At 36.4% G+C, this 21,332-nt stretch overlaps 1 protein-coding gene across 4 annotated transcripts in view; it reads left to right on the forward strand.

Moving 5' to 3' along the window:
* Positions 1–21,332, forward strand: part of MARCHF1 (membrane associated ring-CH-type finger 1) — a 140,034-nt gene that overhangs the window by 90,732 nt on the left and 27,970 nt on the right. For all 4 annotated transcript variants that reach the window (XM_087936666.1, XM_087936667.1, XM_087936668.1 and 1 more), the window contains one exon: positions 11,771–11,951. In XM_087936666.1, the coding sequence (XP_087792792.1) occupies positions 11,771–11,951 (181 nt within the window). The remainder of the gene's footprint in view (positions 1–11,770; positions 11,952–21,332) is intronic.

Raw genomic sequence — 21,332 nt, forward strand, 5'->3', positions numbered from 1 at the left:
AGAGAACCAGTAGCGGAAATTTTGATCGGTTCGGAGAACCGGCAAATACCACCTCTGACTGGCCCCGCCCCCATCTATACCCTGCCTCCTGAGTCCCAGCTGATCGGCTGGGTCTTCTTTTGTTGCCCTGCACAGGAGAACGGAGCTGGAAAGCAGGTTGGTGGGGTGGGGAAGGAATGGAGATTTTGCAGTATCCTTCCCCTGAAGTGTGGGGAAATGGAGATTTTGCAGGATCCTTTCCATGCCACGCCCACCAAACCACACCCACCAATCCATGTCACACCCACCAAGCCACACCCACAGAACCGGTAATAATTTTTTTTGAATCCCACCATGGTTCAGATCCTGGTTTTCTAGAGAAACGTCTTGAATCTGGGTGCAAATGTAATTGAAAGGATTTCATTCCTCACTACTCTCTCATTAGTTTAATTGTTCTCTGTGAGAAGAGCAACCAAGCAGGGCTGATTAGGCTTCTTTTTTTCCCCCTCACACAAGATATCCTAATCTTTACTGGAGGTAATCGCAATCAGGATTAAGGAAAATATAGTATTTTCCTGATGCTCCTGGCTTTTGAGGACACTTTTTCATCCTGACAGGCTCCTTAATCCCTTAGAAGCCAGTTGTGCCAGTTTTTAAATACCGAGAACAGAAAACGTGAGGCAATCAGTTTTATCTCGATTTGACCAATAGAAGTATGCACAAAAAAGCATAACTCTTAAATTCTCCTTGAGTAATTGAACTTCTTTCCTCCTTCCTCCCGGCCCCGAAATAAAACAGTTACCATCGCCTTCCTTGTGTGTATTCATTTTTCTATTTGCAAAAAATAGGTGACATGCAGAGAGCCTATCTGGTTAAAAATACATCATCCCTTTCCTTCTGCCATTTAAAAGCCATTCTGAGGCCAAATAAATCCTATGCTGGCATTTTTGTACCGGGTGCATTTTTAACAATAAATTCTAACTTAGTTGCAGCAGAAGCAGGAAACAGCCAGAATTTAACAGGCTAATATTCTGTTTGCAGATTTTCTTCACACTTATAACCCAAGAGATTGTATTGAAAAGAATTCTGTGGTTTCCTGTTGTCTTTAGCTGAAGATCAACTAGTATTAACTGTTACTTTAGGGTTAGGGTTAGGCCTTTGTATGTGTGTGTGTGTGTGTGTGTGTGTGTATCTGTCTGTCTGTCTGTCTGTTTCTATCTCTGTCTGTCCTTCTCTCTGTGTGTGTCTCTCTCTCTCTTTCTCTCTCGTGAAGTCTCTCACAACATCATTTCTTTCCTTCGTTACCCCCTCCAATCTTCAGAACTAAGGATTAGTTAGATGATTAGACCTATTAATTTCTCAGCTTGGGTGCTTTGCTTCCTTTTGGGGTTTTTTTTAAAATCATTTTTCCACTAGAGCTGGCTGTGCACTAGCATAGGGTGTACATTTTTAGTATGTAATCGATACTACTTTGTGAGTATTCTGATTATCAAGTGCATTTAACCCAAACCTTTAAATCAGTTTAAGTTGTAACTCTTTGGTCCAGCTCATATATAAACAAATCCATCTTCTTTCATTAAACATTTTAAATCTGTAAAATATTCAAAATTATTTCAAGTTATGAATTGTTAGCAAGACAGCTAATGTGCTGCTTTACAGCTCAATGTAAAGCAGCACAAATATTATACTAGGGTAATTACAATATAACAAACATTATAAAATACAAAATATGGTAACAACTATGAAATAAAGTTGAGAATCTAAAACCTAACATTATTCAAGCTATAAAACTAAAATACTATTGTTCATATGAATACTAGGCCACATTGGCTTCATTTTAGGTAGTAAACTTTGTTCCTTACTGCTCTGTCATATTAAATGATACAATAATAAGATACATGTACCTAATTATGGTTATTATCTTCACAATAGACAGATATCTTCAACCTACTTCAAACCATGGTTTGCAAATCTACTTGGCTCAAAGCTGATAACCATAAATTTTCAGTTTAGTTAAATGGAAAAATATAGTTAATTAGAAACTTGGTAACTTATTATAACAAATTCAGGGAAGATGCCACATACAGAAAAAAAAAAATAGATATCCCACATTTACTAAAAGTTTGTTGTCTTAAATGATCGAGAATAATTTCTCTATTTCATCATCTCTCTTTCTCTTTTAAATTCTATATTAGATAAGTTGTTACTATTTTTTTTCATTTACAATTTTAGAGTTTTTCATTTTAAAAGAAATTCTGAGAAAATATGCACATAATTGTCACACATATGCATGCACATCAGAACAATAAAGTGCATTAATACTGCTGTCTATATACTGCAGTTATCAGAAACTGAGGTTGCCAAGTAAATAAACAGGATCCAGACTAACAACAATCTACCTCCTTGGGAAGCCAGAATGCTGGGACAGTTTGTGTAGGTGTTCTGCAGAACCATTTGTGGAAGAATTCACAAAAATGAGGGTTATTTCTTATTCCTGATCATGGAAATGTAGAGAACTATTTGTCATGACATGTGGAATGTGCCATGTTTGTTTTTCTTCCAGAAGACAACAAGAACCTTACCCCCTGTAAAAATGCAAGTGAAGGGCTATAAGCAAATCTGTCCACCCTCCAACATATCAGGAAAGATGATGAATTATTTATCAAACACAGGAGGTGTTTGTAGATGGTCAACAAACTCAAGGAGTTTTCCAGAAGATAAAGGAAAGACGAGCAAAGGATATATAGACAAGAAGAAAGAAGCCTGACAAGGAAAGCTCTTTTTCTTCTGAGCTTCAGAAGATTCTGATTGTTCATTGATCGTTCCCATTCAGGGGATTTCTAGAACCTCTGGGCGAAGTATAATTGCACAAATTTGAGAAACTGAGGAAGAAGACTTTTATAGGATCTGTAAATGAAAAGATCCTATGATTATAGGATCTGTCACTCCTGAAAAAGAGAAGTAATCGGCAACTGCAAGAAACTGAAGCAACATTCTGTTTACATGATAGATTGTCAAGTGAAATATGCTGCCCTCATGGGCCCACATTCAGGATGTGATGGAAATACACCCCATATATTTTTAATTATCTTTTTCCACTGATCCACATCGAAACAAATGTCATTGCCAAAGATGTGAAAGAATGTACTACAAAGAGTTTTGTAGAAAGAGCTTGGAAAGCACACTTGCAACTATAACTTTAAAATTACTTTATTAGGAAGGAGAAAAGCAGAAAACAGTGCAACAGCAATTTCTATTAATGGGACTGGAATAATCTGAAGACACTTAATGAGCTGGTAATTATGGGAGAAAATAGGGCAAGTTGATAGAGTCCAAAGTTTGCAGTGTTTCCAGAAAAATGCACTGAATATGAAAATCAAACAAGAAGTCTTAATGTAAAAGAAATATGGGCATCGTTAAAGATGATGGGGTGAATTTCATGAATATCCTAAATGAATATCCCAAGCAAAACAGGCCTGTCTTTGTATGTGAAGGAAGTGCAGACATATAGCCCTTGCAGAATTCAAACAGGATCTAGTGAAGACTACTTGGGATAAGAAAAAAGAAAAGGGTAGAAAAAAAATTGTGGTATAGATGGTAAGGCCAGGCAAAATATGTAGATAATAATTTCCTGGATCAAATTATACAATGTTCAGGGAGAAAAGATAACAGCAGACATCTGGACATCTTTGTAAATTCATCTTCATCAAGTTTGCTACATCTTCATTTTTTCCCCCTCAATCTTGCTGATTGTTTTATTTTCCAGAAGGCTAGAGAAGCGTCAGAGATATTAGTTTTCCCAGATCTATTTCTAATCAGTTCTAAAGAACTGTTTTAACTGGTAACAACTGGGTGTTTGGGAGAAAACAATTATTTCATTGAGGCTTTCAAGATAGCAAGAAAGATTGCAGGGTAGTCACACGTGCATACTAGATTTCAAAAAAAGTCTGTTTTAACAAGCTTAGAGGACTACTAGGAAGATTACCCTGTACAGACATTATGGGTTAAAATGACTACAAGACCACGAGGAACTTCTCAGAAATGAGCTTCCAGAATTACAATTACACATCATTTCAATGAAAAGAAAAGAAATGAAGATTGAAGCTGATGTGAATGGCAGTTAAAAAAATCATGCCAAAAAAAAAAAAAATTCAGAAAGTACAAAATGAACTTAAGTTTGCAAAGAAAACTAAAAGCAACAACAAAAACCCTTTTGAGGATAGTGAACAATGTGAAGGAGAGGATAGAACTCCCCAACTCATATTGTGCTTTGATCTTCCTCACAGAAGGGAATTGTATCCAGATACTACAAAGTAGAACAAGAAAGGAATTGGAACCCAAAGAAAGTAAAGGGTTAGGGATCCTCTGGTGAGAGTTATGAATGAGTTTGTCTCCAGAACTCAGTCAGTTAGATCTGAGAGTCTTGAAGAATATCAGCAATGTCATTTTGGAGCCTCTTTCTGTAATTTTTGAGAAATCATAGTACTAGACGATTGGAAAAGATGTTTCTATCTTCAAAAAAGGAACAAATGAAGACCAATATAATTAAGATCTATCATCTTGAAGTTAATACCAGACAAAACTCTAAAAAGATTATTAAATTTATCAAAAATAAGCCAAATAACAGAGTTGAATAACAGAGTTGGAAGGGACCTTGGAGCTCTTCTAGTTCAGGGGTTGCCAACCTTTTGGACCTCAGGGACCACCAAACTCATAATTTTAAATCCCAGGGACCACATCTGTGACCACGGTCTAATTTGTGGGTGTGGCTTGGTGGTCATGTGACTGGCTGGGCATGGCTTGCATGTAAATATTCTAAATATGTATATAAATATTGAATATTTTTTTATTAAAAAAGAGCAACTTTCACCCAAAATCAGGCAAAACAGTCAGGCAGATTGAGTTGTTCACAGAATCACAGATTCATTCAGGGATCTATCTATCTACCATCGGCTAGCTCAGTCTCTCAAATTTGCTTGCCGTGAGTCTACACTGAATAATAGAACCTTCATTCCTAAGAGAGGTTCGGCTGTGCTTAAAAGCAGAGCCGAAGATCTATAGACTAGCTAGAAAGCAAGAAATCCAACCATTTCCTGCTTCCTAGCTAATCTAAATTTCCCAGCACAGCAGAACAGCTGATGATCAGAAAAAGGAAAAAATAGCAATTTAGCAGGCAAGTTTACTGGGTAAGGAGTGAGTGGGCGGGGAGGGTTCCTGCGGGCCATGTGGGCGGCGCAGACTTGTGTTTCTGCGCAGCCTGGATTAATTGCTTTGTGGGGGTGCTTTTGGGGTGAGATTTCTCTACGGCCCACCAAAATTTTCTCACGGCCCACCAGTGGGCCACAGCTCACTGGTTGACGAGCGCTGTCCTAGTGGACAATTATGTGTGCTGCAGCTGCCAAGAAAGCCAACACAGTTCTAGCTGCATAAACAGAGGGATAGAACCCACATAAATTGAAATGCTTGTTTTACAGGAGTGTTCAGTTGTTTTAACGCTCGCAATCAGAGCTTAATTAATTAATTTGTAAAAATGACAGGATTACTCTAAGATTAAGCTTTCTCATTTTATGCAAGATACATTATTCACTTGTGAGCACAGAGTATATCTTGCATGTCCTGATATATGCTTCATTTATCCAATCAGCAATTACAAATTGGTAACATTTGGGGGCTGTTTGTTCCTTGTGTACATGCTTTAATAGTTAATAAAATTAAGCTTTTTCTATATACGAAAGTAATAGTAGCATCACAGTAATCTTGGGCTTTGCTTTCTTTTTGTAAGTAAGTAAGAAGAAGAGCAGATTCCATGGCTTCCTAATTTTTCCTAAATTAGTTTACAGTATCTCTTTGGCAATACTAGCTGGTGTACACCTGGTTAGTTATAGAACAGTGAATATGGAGGCCATAAGTTCCAATATCAATTAAAGCACTGTTGATTTAGATCTCAACCTGTAATTGTTCTCATCGTACATATTTTGGAGAGTAAGTTAGAGATAAATTGTTAGACCAACAGCTTCTTAATACAAAATTCTACCTCCTTTTTTATTCTGGCCACTTTGAAAGGTACTGTATATCTAAAAATATTGATGGTAGAATTCTTTTACATTATTTTATTCACTCTTTCTTTTCCTCAATATCTGTGACATATGCCAACAGGCCACTGGTAACAACACAAGAGGTAAACTTTAAAATTGTTATGATTGTTGTAAGGAAACTGCAAAATAATTCAACCTTTTCTTGCAGTTTTTCCTGTGAATAAATATTCATTCTCAATATCCTGAGGCAAACTCCATCATTCTCAACCAATGGTTTTACAGATAAATAAATTACAAAATAAAGCAAAAAGAAGCAGAAAGCTCAACCAGTTAACACATTTAAATTTATTTGTGGATTCATCAACAGCTCTTTCTCTCTTGTCAGAACATTCAGGATTCTCATTGAATGTTTTAATTTATAATTCAGCCAGTAGTTTCTATTAAGTATTTCTACTGAGGAATCAGTACATCCTATTAAAAATATCTCTGTCAATTTTATTTGCCAATCCCAATGGAATTTAGGTTGATATTTTAGCTTTAAAAATAATTTAAAACAATTCTGGCAGTAGTTGAAAAGGCCTCCTGAGTATTAATTTATTTGTCTGAAGACTAAATGGCTTAAACACTTAAATCTATAAATTATATTGTAGTAGAAATTAAAATGAACAAAACCTTGAATTTGCTCTCTGGAAAATGAGTTTAACTTTTTTTAAAATTACGTTGCCACCTTCTTGTAATATTTGGTGCTGAATTCAAAATTATGCCTAGCTTGCCTTAACTGATATGAGATACTACTTCAAAAGAAGTAATACAGTTAACAAAATATTCAGAATAATTTATTAGGAATGGCTTTCTTTTATACATAACTAACTAATCATAGCTAATTTTATGAAGCTAAATAGGACCAGTACTTTTATCAGTACTATGACGAGAGACCACAAGAAAAGCCTTGGGCTAATTTGGAGGTTAAAAAAATAATAATAACAAATCCTTTGGCAAATTGCGAGACATTATGAACAAGAGAATGGGAATGGGGAAGAGAAAGAAGGAAAATAATCTGCTACCTAACAAGAGTAGGTGGGTAGAAATAACAAGAGAGAGCATAGAAATAGTCACAGGACTAGTTGGAGATAAAAGGGTGAATGACTGCTTAGAAAAAACACACATGCAATCACAACCACGTAAAGAATTGTTTCTCACTAATTAGAGAATTGGTGAGCAGTATGAAGGTGATAAACAGTTCTAAATGGGGGATGGCAAACCATTTTTTTTTGGTCTTGCTAAGAGTGGTTCTTACAAAAAAAAAGGCTTAGAAAAAAAAGGAAAGAAGTAAAAGAATTGGATGTGGAAGTAGAAACAGTACAGGAACAGAAACTATCACCTATGAAAAAGTATTAGATGCAAAGTGGACCTAAGAAAAGAGGATGGAGAAACTGTTGGAACCAAAGGTCTGTAGAGATTCTCAGTCAGCCAGGTCATGGTTATCCCAAAGGCGCTTTTTCGGGAGGCAGTAGGACTTTCTTGTTTGTTTCTTTTGAAGACGTTTTGCTTCTAATCCAAGAAAGTTCTTCAGCTCCGACAGGATAGTGGGGAATGGAAGGATTTATATTCCTTGGTAATCTACATCCTTTTAGAGGGTTGTTGAAGCACTTGGTGGTTTATCTGTGTCCTCGGGGTCATCAGAGTAGTGCTCCTGGTTCCTGTAGTCTCCAATTTTTTCCTCTGGAAATCCATTCCTACTCCCACATTATTCAAAGGGTGTTCATCCCAAATTGTATAGCTAGAAGTCTGTAAAGATTCTCGGTCATCCAAGTCACGGTTGTCCCAAAGGTATTTTTTCAGGACGCAACTGGATTTTCTTGTTTTTTTCTTTTGAAGAAGTTGGACTCATCCAAGACATTGGATGTTGGGATCAAAGTAAAAAGAATTCTGTTGCAGAGCATCAAAATGTATGAAGTTGAACTAGAGGGAGGTGTAAGAAAAGATGCTTGATTGACGTTGAACAATTATGGAATATTTGAATATGGAGTTGAACGTTGGTTGTTTCATGTGTTAAGAATAGTATATGATGGAATTAAAGTATGTGTGTAGAAATAAAGATAATGCTTAAATAATAGTTTAGCACTGGATCTATTATAAGACAAGGATGTCTACAATAGATATCCAAGGAATATTTATATTGATTTTGGGGGTATGGCCTTAGACACCCTAAGTGTACTTTTGTATAAGGTAAGGTCATGTTGGTGACTGAGATTGGTGAATGATTTGCAGTGAACGTTAGATGGATCACGATGCAATGAGGAATATGGATCACAAAATTAGTCTACAAAGGCCAGGTTAGTTGTTTTAGGAATGAACCAGTATATATAATAAATTAATGGTGGAAAATCGGAAACAATCGATGCATTTCTGTGCCTGCAGCATACCGACACGTGTAGGATTCTTCTCCAAAATAATATTCAAAATGTTGATTTGTCTATTTGATTGTCTTGTCTCAGAATGAATGAGTCTTCGTCCACTCAGTGATGGATCTGAGAAAATGTGCTTCCTACTAATCTGTTGAATATATTATATACTCTTTTTAGAAAAATAATATATTTCATATGCTACAGTGATAACACATTGTTCTCACATTAAAAAACAATGCATAAGCTGCACATAATGTGTCATTCACAGAATAGGCTGAACTTGCCAGTGAACCTTGTCAAAACAAATAAGAAAAGAACATCCTCAGCCTCTAGTAAATGATACCTTCAAAGGGCAGGTCTCTTCAATCTTTAGTCAGAGTTTCTTTTTTGTATATATATCATGTTATTAAGAATTTTGATCGTAATAAAATCAAATACAAAGTAAAATGAAAGAAAGAAAAGAGAATAGAAAGGAGAAAACCTACATCAAAAACTAAAAATGATTTTAATAATTTTATTATGATCATATTACTGATGAGTAAAAGAAAAATCATTCCAAGAAGCTAATAGCAAATCATATTTGTGATGTTGCCAATAACCCTGCATGAATTTAGTCATCAGCAGCTGAGCTCAATCTGAGGACTTATCACCTATACTAAGGGTGTCAAAGTCAAGACCCGCGGGATGGATCAGGCCCATGGGGTTGCCCTGGAAACAGCAAAGGATTGGCCCACAGTGCCTCTACCAGTGAAAATGGAGCTTGGTTGCAGGAGCTCCATTTTCACTGGCAGAGAGTTGCAAGGAGCCATCACAGGCCAAATGCAGAGGGTTGCAGGAGCGCCTGAGAGGGACGGGCAAGGCTCCTCTGAAGGACAAGGGTTTGGCACTCTCCCTGATCTTGTCTTCCTCCACTGGAAACAGTGGATCCCCCCCCACCCCTGTCCAGGCCACCCTGACACATCACTTGTACACCCTAGTAACCCCCACACCGGTCATGCCTACCCAGTCCACAAAGTTCAAACACAATTCTGATGCGGCCCTCAATGAAATAAACACCAGAGGTGGTCTTCAGCTGGTTCTGACCAGTTCTGGAGAACTGGTAGTGGAAATTTTGAGTAGTTTAGAGAACCAGCAAATATCACCTCTGACTGGAGATTTTGCAGTATCCTTCCCCTGACACACCCACCAAGCCACACTCACAGAACCGGTAGTAAAAAAAATTGAATCCCACCACTGTTTGACACCTGATTTATACCATTTTATTTTCTTCCCAAATAACGAAGTGGGTGAAAATATTTTGAATTAAATTCTCTGGCTGAATCATGCATTCAGTTAAGTCTTATTGCCTTTAAGTTTCAATTTCAATTCAAATTATACCCTCTAAACCGTGACGGATTAAAATTGGAATTTGCCATCTCAATTTGGTAGATAGACTGAATTTTTGCTTCCACAAAGAATATAAACATAAAAGATCAGACTTGGGGGAATTATATGTTTATCAGCTTTAGATAATTGTTCTAGTGAAAACTCAGTGATTTCTCTATTTAGTAACTATAACAAATATGTGCCTAGAGATTTTTAAAAATTGAAAAAATATAGACGATAACTCTGTAGTTTTCTTCTACAGATAACTTGCACATAAGATAGGAAGTTATTCTTAATATTTGACTGATATTTGTATTTAACATAATTGTTTCCGTTTTTGAATCCCTCATAGAATAGGACACCTTTTTGTTTCAAAATCATTTTTTGATGTTTCACATTATCATCATAATTCCAATATACCATCCATTTTCTTATTCAAGAATACCTAATTCTCTATATTTTCATATACTATGAATTGTTTTTAGAATTTCTTTAGAATGCTTGTCATATCCATTCTAAATGGTTATTATCTCAATGGATTCTGAATTTTACTGTTAATTACATGATGGAAAAAGTCTTAATAACAAGCAGATAATAATAAAACTGGAGTATCACATGACATTAGGTTTGAAAACTGTATATAGCATCCCATGTGGGGAAAAATACTGCTTTCCTGGCCACTAGAAGCCATTTGTTTTCCATTTCTTTTGTGGTATAGTGTTGATACAACTGCAGGTAGTTCTTGTTTAACAATTGGGACTGGCAACTCCATAACTCTAAGTGATACAGTCATTGTGTGATATATCTCAAGTCTGCAACAGATTTATGATCTCACTTCTACTACAATGATTAAGCAAACCACGCGTGGTCATAAAGCAAGACATCATGTCACTTCAACCTGTGACTTTACTGCCAGCTTCTTCATTAACCTTGTGTGTTGGAGGTCAGATGTGAAGCACACAAATTGTGATCATTATGACTGTAGCATGCTGTGATGATCACAAACACCTGCTAGTTGCAAAGGACCTGAATCTCAATCACTATTGATCATGGAGTCCGGCAACAGTCAAAACATGAACACCACTTGTAAAGTTACTTTTTCAGTGCTGCTGTAACTTTGAACAGCAAGGGCTACCTGTATATTCTTTCCACATTGTATATAGCTTTCTGTTAGTTTTAGCCAGAGATATAAACTTATCTTAGTTTATTACCTCTACCATACTCACAGCTCTCTCTCTCCCATTAGTCATTCCTTCTTTCTATTCTGCTTTGCAAAAGAATTAAAATAAAAAAAAACATATTTCAACTAGAAAAAAATATTTATTTATTTTATTTGTACCTTGCCATTATTATTTTTACAAATCACTCAATGCAGTGAACATATCCAGCACACCATCCTCCTCCTGTTTTTTCCTACAACAATCTTGTGAACTTATAAGGCTGAGACACAATGACTGGTCGAAAGTCACCAGTTGGATAAGGCGGGAATTTGAATTCACAGTTTCCATTTTCTATCTGGTGCCTTAACCAATAGATCAAAACTGAATTATGATTTCTAGGAAAAGCAGAAGGCAGGGGACTTTTTCAAAGCAGAACACTCCTGAGAGTATATGAAGTTGTTTGAATTACTTCTAATTATTTTCTACTATAATCAGTATGCAGAAAGTGCCTTAAAATTAAGAAGAAAAGTTTTGATCAGCCATGCCCATTTGTAGATGCAACATATTGTTAATATGCTCAGTATGAAGCAGCTTACTTACCGAATAATTTGAAATACAGAAAAGCAGCCAAACGTTGTTCCACCTTTCAGAACTACTAAAAATGGAAAGCTGATTCCTGAAATAGAAAGCTACAAAATGGAAAAGCAATAAATTTCTTGGTTCTAATCTCAAAGGGGTTGATGTTTTAAATGTCAGCTGCCACCATTGAAGTGGGTTTAAATAAATTTTAGATCTCCTCACTCAATTGCTGTCCTTCTATCAGGATCTGTCACTGTGAGGGAGATGATGAAAGCCCCCTCATCACACCATGTCGCTGCACAGGGACCTTACGTTTCGTTCATCAGGCTTGTCTACATCAATGGATTAAGAGCTCAGACACGCGGTGCTGTGAACTCTGCAAGTATGACTTCATCATGGAGACTAAACTTAAACCTCTCCGAAAGGTAAGATGGAAACAAACTGTAATTACTCTCTCTTTTCTTTGTTGTCTGGTATGTAAAATTAAATGTAGTTTTATATGTGCTGTTTATATTGTGCTATCTGTTCATTGTACTATTGTTGTAAAAGGAAGCCAGCTGTTACTTCCAGTAAGCTAACAACTTACCGGAGAGCCATGGTGGTAAAGTGGTTAGAATGAAGTATTACAAGCTAATACTAATAAAGTTCACTGCCAAGAGTACGATTTTGACGCAGCCCTCCATCCTTCCGAGGCTGGTAAAATGAGGAGCCAGATTGATGGGAGAAATATGCTGACTCTGTAAAACACTTAAAGAGAGTTGTAAAGCACTATGAAGCATTATATAAGTCTAAGTGCTATTGCTATTGTAAAAGGATTACAAATCACATTCCATACATACACACATTCATGTTATCCAGAGATTAGATTTCTAGACTGAACGCCACTATTGGCCTTTGGGTAATTTGTTGGAGGCTCTATATACTCTTATAGTGGGGAGAAGGTAGGATAATCTTAACCAATTTTCATTTTGTTGATATAATTTCCCTTTAATCGAGTAATATGATTACTACCTAGTCATGTATTCAAGCCTTCTTCCCTTCTGTCCGATTAAACTTCACAAGAAGGTCATTGGTGTCCTATATTCAAACCTTTTGACTAGAGGAAGCACACAACCCAAGGACCTCATATTGTGGGCCACTGCTATAATATAATGTACTGATAACAGTATTATTTGGATAGCCTTGTTGATATGGTTGTCTAGTAAATAGGCTTTAGATATAAGCCCCAGACAAACCCTTTCTAACTGTGAATCATTCCATACCACGTACGTTTTGCAGATTTTTCAGGACTTTTATCTACAGCCAAATTTGGCAAAACATTGGCTATTAAGGGAGGGTTCCTACCGTTTCATTTGATCAAATTATTTGTTCTGCAATTTGGGAAATGCAAATTCTTTCAAGCACTAAATCCTGTATTTATTGGCAATAGAATATATTCAAATCTGTATAAATGCCATGATACATAGAACTGCAGAAAAGGAGCAGATAATATTAATTAAAAATAAAAGCAATTATTTAAAAATATATGTCTTAATGATTATTGATGTTTTAAAACTATTTATGATTATAAATATGTCTTAAAATTATTTAAACACTTCAAAAGGTATAAATATGGAACTTTGCCAAGTATTTTTATCCATACGAGTGTTAGAAGCTTTCTCAATTACCTTTAGAAGAAAACATAATTTTTGCAAAATGCATGCATTACTTATACCTAACTGTAATTAAGAGAATAGGAAGCCCTAGCACACATTGACAAAGGGCTTAATGGATTTTATAATAAAATTTAAGGCTATAATAAATAACCAGTATGTAAAATTCTATTTTTTTCTATGACAATGTAGATTACTTTATTATATAATTTTATTTTTATGTAGCTAGTTGCTTGCTTGCTTGCTTGATTATTTACTTATCTGCTTATTTAGAACTGTGTTCAAATAGCTCTAGTTAAAAATTTGCATCAGATCATCTAAAATATTTATCTAGGATGTTCATTTATAAACTTCATGCTTTGGCATTTCAAAGGGTGAATTTGTGAGGTTAATGAATTGATTACACTTTTCTAATTTTGCATCAGTAACTCCACATGCATTCATAATTGTGACAGTTATACAAGCTTGAAATTGAAACTCACATGAACTTTTGATGTTCCCGATTTATTTCACTAATCTTTCTAAACTGATCACTAATCCCATCCGGTAATTTGAGCATGTCAGAGCTCTAAACTATTCTGAGCCTTCCTCTTCCACTCCTTTCATATTGCTTGGATACTACTTCTGTACTTAGAAAAGCTTAAAAATATGTCCACATAGATATGGATAAAATTTTTCTTTTACTCATACTAGTTGTGTTAATAACAAGAAAATCTTCTGGCAATGTTTTCATTGGTTAATTATAGAAAATAATTATAGACAAAAAGGATGTTTGGTTTCTTCTCCTTGTTTTATATGTTATTCTAATTCTTCTACAATATAGTGTCAGGATAAATATTTTGCAAGGCCCTGAATCTACTGTGATGACTAAAAACCTTACTTTACAGCTCCCCTGGCCTGTGACGCTTCACAGACACTGTCATTATTCTAACACAAAGAGTTTCAGAGCGTTGAGAATGAGGGAAGAGGGGAAGGGAAGGTGGAAGGCAAGAGAACCAAGTGTAGAGTCATGGGACCAACAAGCTGAACTTTGCGATTATGTAAATTGCAGTTCACATCATGGTGCATTACTTTTTGGATTGACCTTTTAAATTACTTCAGAAGTCATCTCATAGATTTAGATTTCTTTTGAGTCCATCCCCCTCATTTTTTTTTTTGATAATATTCATTGATTTATGTTAGCCTTTTCTAGTCAAGTGGAACACCATCAGTGAAATCTAGAAACATTGATAGCAGTGACTTGTTCAACATATTAAGTATAATCTATATTACTATCTACATACATGGGCAAGTGTCAATGAACATAGAGGGAGCATGGATCTAATATCAGGTAGCTGAACTCACGGGCCCTAAGGATTCTGTTCACTTCATCATGCCCAACAGATCCAAACCACTTCCAGATTAGCAGGCAAGACTTTCTCCCAGACAACTCCCCTGGTTCTATAACAAAGCTAGCATCCAATCATGAATGGTTTCGAGCATGCTGAGGAAAATTTTCTGCACAATCCTGCAAAGGGAGAGACTGTGTTACCTGAAACAATGTTGCTGGTCTGCTATTTGCAGATGCAATAAAGTTGGGGAAGTACTTGGCCTTTGTCACCCCTTTCCATCATGAGAAGCCTTAAATACATTTCTAAACCCTGTACAGTCAAATGTGACCTCAGTAGAGTGCCAGTGATACCTTCTGTTGCTTCAACACCCTCAGCTCCTCTATAAACCATAGGCATTGATGGGCTCCATGAGAGAGGTGGTCACATAAGTACAATCCAATGCAGAACCTCCACCAGCCTCCTATTCCAAGTGTCAACCAAGCCCTTAGATGGACTATGTAGCAGACCAGCAGGAACAACCACAAATAACCCTCTGAAATCCATCTGGGTCCATCAGTCACTGAGGCTGGATTGATCTAACAGCTTCAGCCTCCCTGCAATGGATAGTGGTGTCAGAGAATCCATATAATTAGGGCATTATCTGTTCATTGACGAGGTAAAAGTTTATAATGGCAAGGTTAAAAACAAAGAATCCCCCAATTTCAAATCATATAGCCACTGCTTTGACTGGGATATCAGATTTGGCATGTAATCATCTGGGATGTGACTGGGGATAGTCCATCATGGCGGCCGTGGACTCTTAAGGCCCTCAGATCCCAATCCCAAAGAAGGCAAATTGAATTCCTCCAAGACAATAGGTATGGGGATCATCATTGCAAGTCTGGAGATGGAGCCCAGGAGCCGAGGCAGAGAAATTGCCTCAGAATATAGCAGCATGGCAAGTATAGCAACCCAAATCACAACTGATCCTAGAGCCTAATTTAATGAACAGGGTTCTCACATCTGTTGATGTGTGGTATGACATGCCCTGAAAGCCGAAAGCAATTCTTCGATAATAATAACTACCAATATTCCTGCCCTGGTTTCATAACTGGCACCAACCAGTGCCAACTGTACACCTCTCCAAAAGTGCCATGCCCCCTTTCGTGCCCAGCCATGTTTCAGTGATTCCAAGTTGTCCTTCTCGTTCATAATAAGATTGTAAATGAGGTCTGTCCTGGCATTTATAACCAGAAGCCAAAAGCCAGGTCCTGCTATTCAAGGACAGGGGCTGATAACCAAGAAGCTGGAATGCAAAATCAGTAAAAAAAAAAAAAAAAAGCATTGGTCTTGTGTTTCCTGGCAGCAGCTTTTTTCTCATCTCCTACTGTATCTCTCACATCACCATAAAGATGTGATCTGCCCATTTTCTCCAAGAAGAATTGAATTTGAATCCCCAAGGCTGAGGACCTCCCATAAAACCCAATTACATCTGTACTAGGCAGGGAAAGTCAAGTGTCCCAGAGAACTTCAGCTCAATTGGATCCCAGTAGCCATTAGGATGCTTAATGTCCACCTCCCCACTGTAACTATAAACATAACACGCTAGCATAAACAACCACGCTCATACATGCCCATTGGAACTCTCTCCCAGCCACTTAAGAGTCCCAACCATTCTTCCCTGCTTCAACCAACCTCCTCTGGTTTTTACTCAAAAGGAGGATGGGAATCTCCCCTGTCCAATTATCCCTAATACCTTAAAGTTCCAGAGTCCCTTTTTGCCCTCTGCAGATGGAAATGTTACCATTGTGATCGACTTATTATAGCATACATGAAACATTCCCAGTGCTGCTGTGCTTGTAGTTGTTAATTATACTGAACCAAAACTCAGATTGCTATCAAACTCTGCCGTCAGTTATCACAGAAATAGGCTTGCCATTAAAACGAAATTATTCCAACATTATCGATGGATTTTAAAAATCTAAATTTTAGCTTTGATGGGGCAGACAAAATGTTCATCTCATTTGATTCAACAAAGTTGAAAAGGGTGGCTTATTAATAGGTAAATAGGTAAATTGTTAAACAGAAGTAGGTTTAGATCAGACAGTACAACTGTGTGAGAATTAGAATTCTGAATATAATGGTTCTTTGTCATTCATATTTCTTAAGCACACAGATGAAATCTAAAATTTGATCGGCCTGAATATACATAAACACAGAAGTTTTATTTAAAGTGTTATATGTGGTTCCATATATTTTATTAAGTATTTGCATTTGTTTAATAGCCACATTAATATTTATTAATGTTAATCTTTTAACTCTAAAGAAACAGTTATGCCCTATTTTAATTTTTTTTTTAAATGAAAGTACCTAACAAATATAAACTCAGAAAACAACCTACCTTCTAGAATGGCCAAATTTCTATCTACCCATTTATATAAATCAGAGGTCCCCAAACCTGTGGATTTCAACTCCCAGACCTCTGGTATAAATGGATGTGGGTGGGTATATGGATAGATATTGGTGTTGTGGAAAAGGCATATTTTTGTCATAAATGTAGCTTCTTTTCTGTATTCAGCAAAATATCATATCTACCATGTCATGTCTGAAATAAGCAACTTCCTGAACGTAATAAGCATCCAAAAAATTCTAGATTTGTTATTGTGCCTGTAACTTAGTCTGACCGTAAGATCTACATATCCATATTCCTAATCCTACAAGATGATCAAAAGCACCTGAATACTATGGCTAAACAATGTTTGCATGTCCTTTTACACTGCTGTATATCGTCAATCTCTTGCTCCAATTTCAGAACCAAGTTGCTCGTTAACCCAAAGATTATCTAACAGCAAGTGCAACAAAGTGTACCGTAGCTAATGACTCCCCTATACATTCCAATCTATTAGACTGGAGAAGCATCAAGTATTTTCTTCCTGCTTGACAAATATTAGGGGAATCCTAGCAAATTTTTAACTTTCTTGCTCAGTGTGAATTCTACATCTCTCTAAGGCCTGAAGATTTCTCCATGGTTAATCATGAATGAGATTTATAATTCTCCTATAGTCAAAAGAGTTACAAATACTCTTCTATGGGCTGGGACAGAAATTTGGAGTGAATATCCTCATTTTCTTTCTTTTCTTAAAAAAATTTTTTTTAATTGGTTTTTAAAACAAACATAAACAAACAAAACATAAAAACATCAGGCCATCTTCCATATATGTACATACAGTGTGCCGGTTGGTTTACAAATTGTTTTGTGCTTCCATTTCGTAGTCTTCAATTACAATTACATTGTATATGATCTCGTATTTTCAATCCAATATTAAATACATTGGTATCATTATTAATCAATCATTTGACTATACTTTTATGCATTCATGCTTTAGGAAATAATCATATTTTACTTAATTCGTATTTGACTATACTTTTATTCATTCATGCTTTAGGAAATAATCATATTTTATTTAATTTGTTTTGTGACAATTCATATTATCATCCCAAATCAATCCTAAAATCATTTTGTAGGTATAATAAGGAAAGAATACATCTTTATATATTTAGTATTTTCTAAAAGTTTACATATTTTGTTACTATACTTTATTGTCTAACCATTGATAGAATAGATCCCAAATTTTATACAATTGTTTATCCTCTTGTTCTCTAATTTCAAATGTCAGTCTGCTCATTTCAGCACATTCCAATATTTTCTTAATGATTTCCTCCTGTGATGGTGTTTTCTCATTTTTCCAGTTTTTAGCAAATACAATCCTAGCCGCTGTTAATACATTTACAATCAGGTATTTCAAGTCTTTACTATATATTTCAGGTAAAATTCCCAATAAAAATATTTCTGGTTTCAAATCTATATGCTTTTTTGTCATTTTTTCCAACCATGTGTGGATTTTAGTCCAGTATTTTTTAGTATCCGCACAAGTCCACCACATATGGTAACATGAGCCAGGTGTCTGATGACATTTCCAACATTTTTCAGATTTATTCTTGAACATTCTTGCTATTCTTGTCGGGGGGAAATGCCACTTGTAAAACATCTTATACAAATTTTCTTTATATGCTGTTGACATTGTCATTTTATAATTTTGAGACCACAATTTTTGCCATTTCTCTAAATCAATCCCATATCCAAAATTCTTCCCCCAAGCAATCATCGTTTCTTTAACTTGTTCTTCTTCTAGTTTAATTTCTAATAAATATCCATACAATTTTTTAATCACCTGTTCATCAGTAGCTGTCAAAATCTTATCTAAATCAGTCAGTTTATCATAGAAACTTTCTGTTTTATAATCTTTATCATACCTTGAATGTATTTGCACATATGAAAACCAATTCATCTTTATACCTTGTTCCTCTAGTTTTTGTATAGATTTAAGTTCACCCTTTTCATTCAATATTTCACCATATCTAACTGTTTGTTCCTTTTTGTATATTATAGGATACGAGAATGCTTAAATAGTCGATAGCCAGACTGGAATTTTCAAATAACGTTGTCTTTTAATCTTCTCCCAGTTTAACCACAGAAACTCCCGTATATAATCTTTCCCCCTCCTTTTCCAAGCAAAATATAATAAGAATTAATAAAAAAGAAAGAAAAATATATTTTTTTAAAAAGAAATAACTAAAAGGGAGTCTCTAGCCTAAAATGTTACAAAATCAAAAAGGAGAAAAAAAATAGATGGAAAAGAAAAAAACAGTACAGTTTTGAGATATAAGATTGTGTACAGAAAATCCAGCAATGAGAAAAAAACATTACTTTGACATTCCTGTTTAAAATCGCCGCTTAATCACTTCTGTTAGAACTTTTACAGATTTTTTTCCTTTCCTTAGGGTGTCCTTTCAGATCTTAGAATAAAGAAAAAGTTCTCACCAAACCGGCACACTCTCTCTTTCTGTTCTCTTTTGTTTCGGAGCTGTCCCAACTTCAGCAGCTTTAATGGCTGCCTCTTTGCCGCTGGCAAGAAGAGCTTCTCCTGGATCTACCATGGACTTTGCAGTATCCCTGGGATCGACAAGATGCGCTCTTCACTTTCACCTTCTCTTTGGGACAGTTTAGATCCTTTAGGACCGTCCAGGAGCAAAGATATCGGCAGCGATCTCAGACCTCCAAGATCGTTGCAACACCAGCTCCCCCCCCCCCACATTTTCTTTCTGTTCCTAAAATGCTGGCATGATCTCATAGAAACATTGATTGTTGTTAAGTGTGGAGTGTTATGTGCCTTCTTTGTTTGAATTCTAAAGAAGCTTTAGCTTCTTCATTTTCTATTACTTTGTCTATTTTGTGGTTACAAAATAGTTTTGTTCTTACTAGACAAATGGCATTCCTTGCAGCTATTTCAGTGCATTAATGTTGTTGTTTTATCATGCCTTTGATTATAATCAGGTCTCCTTGATCTTATAGGACTAACCAGGTGGCCCACTGTTTCTTCAGGTTACTTGCAGGGTCAACATTTGCACTCTGTTGCTGTCTTTCAATTCTGGTTCTGTCTGATTTTTGTTCTTAAAACTTAATCTGACGCCTTATTAGCCAGAATTAACCCGTCTGTCTGTTTCTTGAAATTTTGTCCTCTTAACCAATAAGTGGACAACCATCTTAACCGTGTTGTTATCTATTTTGCCGACTAGAGTAATTGGTGTTTTTTTTTTGTTTTTTGTTTGCCTTGGTAGATTTCTTTTTTATTCTTCATTTGTTTTTGCTTATGGGCCAATTTGGGGTCTCCGGTATACAATAAGCCTTCATGATATATTAGCTTCAGTTCAGGGGTGGGATTCAAACATCCCAGCAACCGGTTTGCTGCATGGTTGCTGGGTGGGCATGGCCATGGTGGCTGTGGCCTACTGGAACTTCCTGTTTTCGGCTTCCGGTGGGCTTCTGGGAGGGCGAAAACAGCCTCCCCCAGGCTCTGAAGGCCTTCCGGAAGTAGGCCCTTTTCCAGACTTCCAGAAGGCCTGTTTCCCCCCACATCCCACAGCCTCCATGCAGACCCTGAACTCAACCTTCATCACGTGGAGACTCCTGGGAAGGGTGAGCGGGGCCAGCTGGTTGGTTGAAATACTGGTTCAGCAAAGCAGATGTAGCTTTAACATCCGGTTTGAGCAAACCGGTCCAAACCGGTAGAATTCCACCTCTGCTTCAGTGCATCATAGTCCTTCAGATAGTCTTCCATGCCCTTTTTTCTTCTTCAACTTTCTAGTCTACTTGCAACATTCCATGCCTACCTACGCTGCTTGGTAAATAGAGTCTGTCAATATTTCTGCATGAATGAAGAACATTGTCATTATTTTTCTTGGCTTTTAGTTCTGCTCAAGTCCAGTTTACCATTTCAGCTGTGTATCTAATGGCTGGAATTACCCAGGTGTTAATTGCTTTGATGGTATTTCGTCCAATGAGTTTGGAATTTAAGATTTTCTTCACTGTAGTCATTGTATATTTACTTTTAACTTTGGCTTCAGTGCTTAATGTTGTCAGCTTGAAAGATGCCCAGGTATTTGTAGTGATTGGCTTCATCCAGATTCTCAATGTCATTTCAAATAGGGCATCTCGATTCCTTCAGTTTTCACTATTTTTCCCCAGTTAATGATAAGGATGACAAATTCTCCAATCCAAACTGCCTTGGCTGTTTATATGGATGGTATTTAGCAGTGATTCAATTTCAGTATACTTTCAGACTGTCCATGTGTGTTAGCCTGGCAGATGTTCTTGATGTTTGATAGGCATGGCTGACTTGTTTAGTATTGTTGACAGAGGAATCAATTCAATGGCAACCAGTAGTGATGTTAGTGAGTGTCCTTGACATATTTCTCTCATGATATTGACTTCTCTCAGTCTATC

Source organism: Pseudonaja textilis, chromosome 6 (assembly GCF_049901715.1).
Source record: "Pseudonaja textilis isolate UNSWEBS1 chromosome 6, rPseTex1.2, whole genome shotgun sequence".
NCBI classification, from domain to species: domain Eukaryota; kingdom Metazoa; phylum Chordata; class Lepidosauria; order Squamata; family Elapidae; genus Pseudonaja; species Pseudonaja textilis.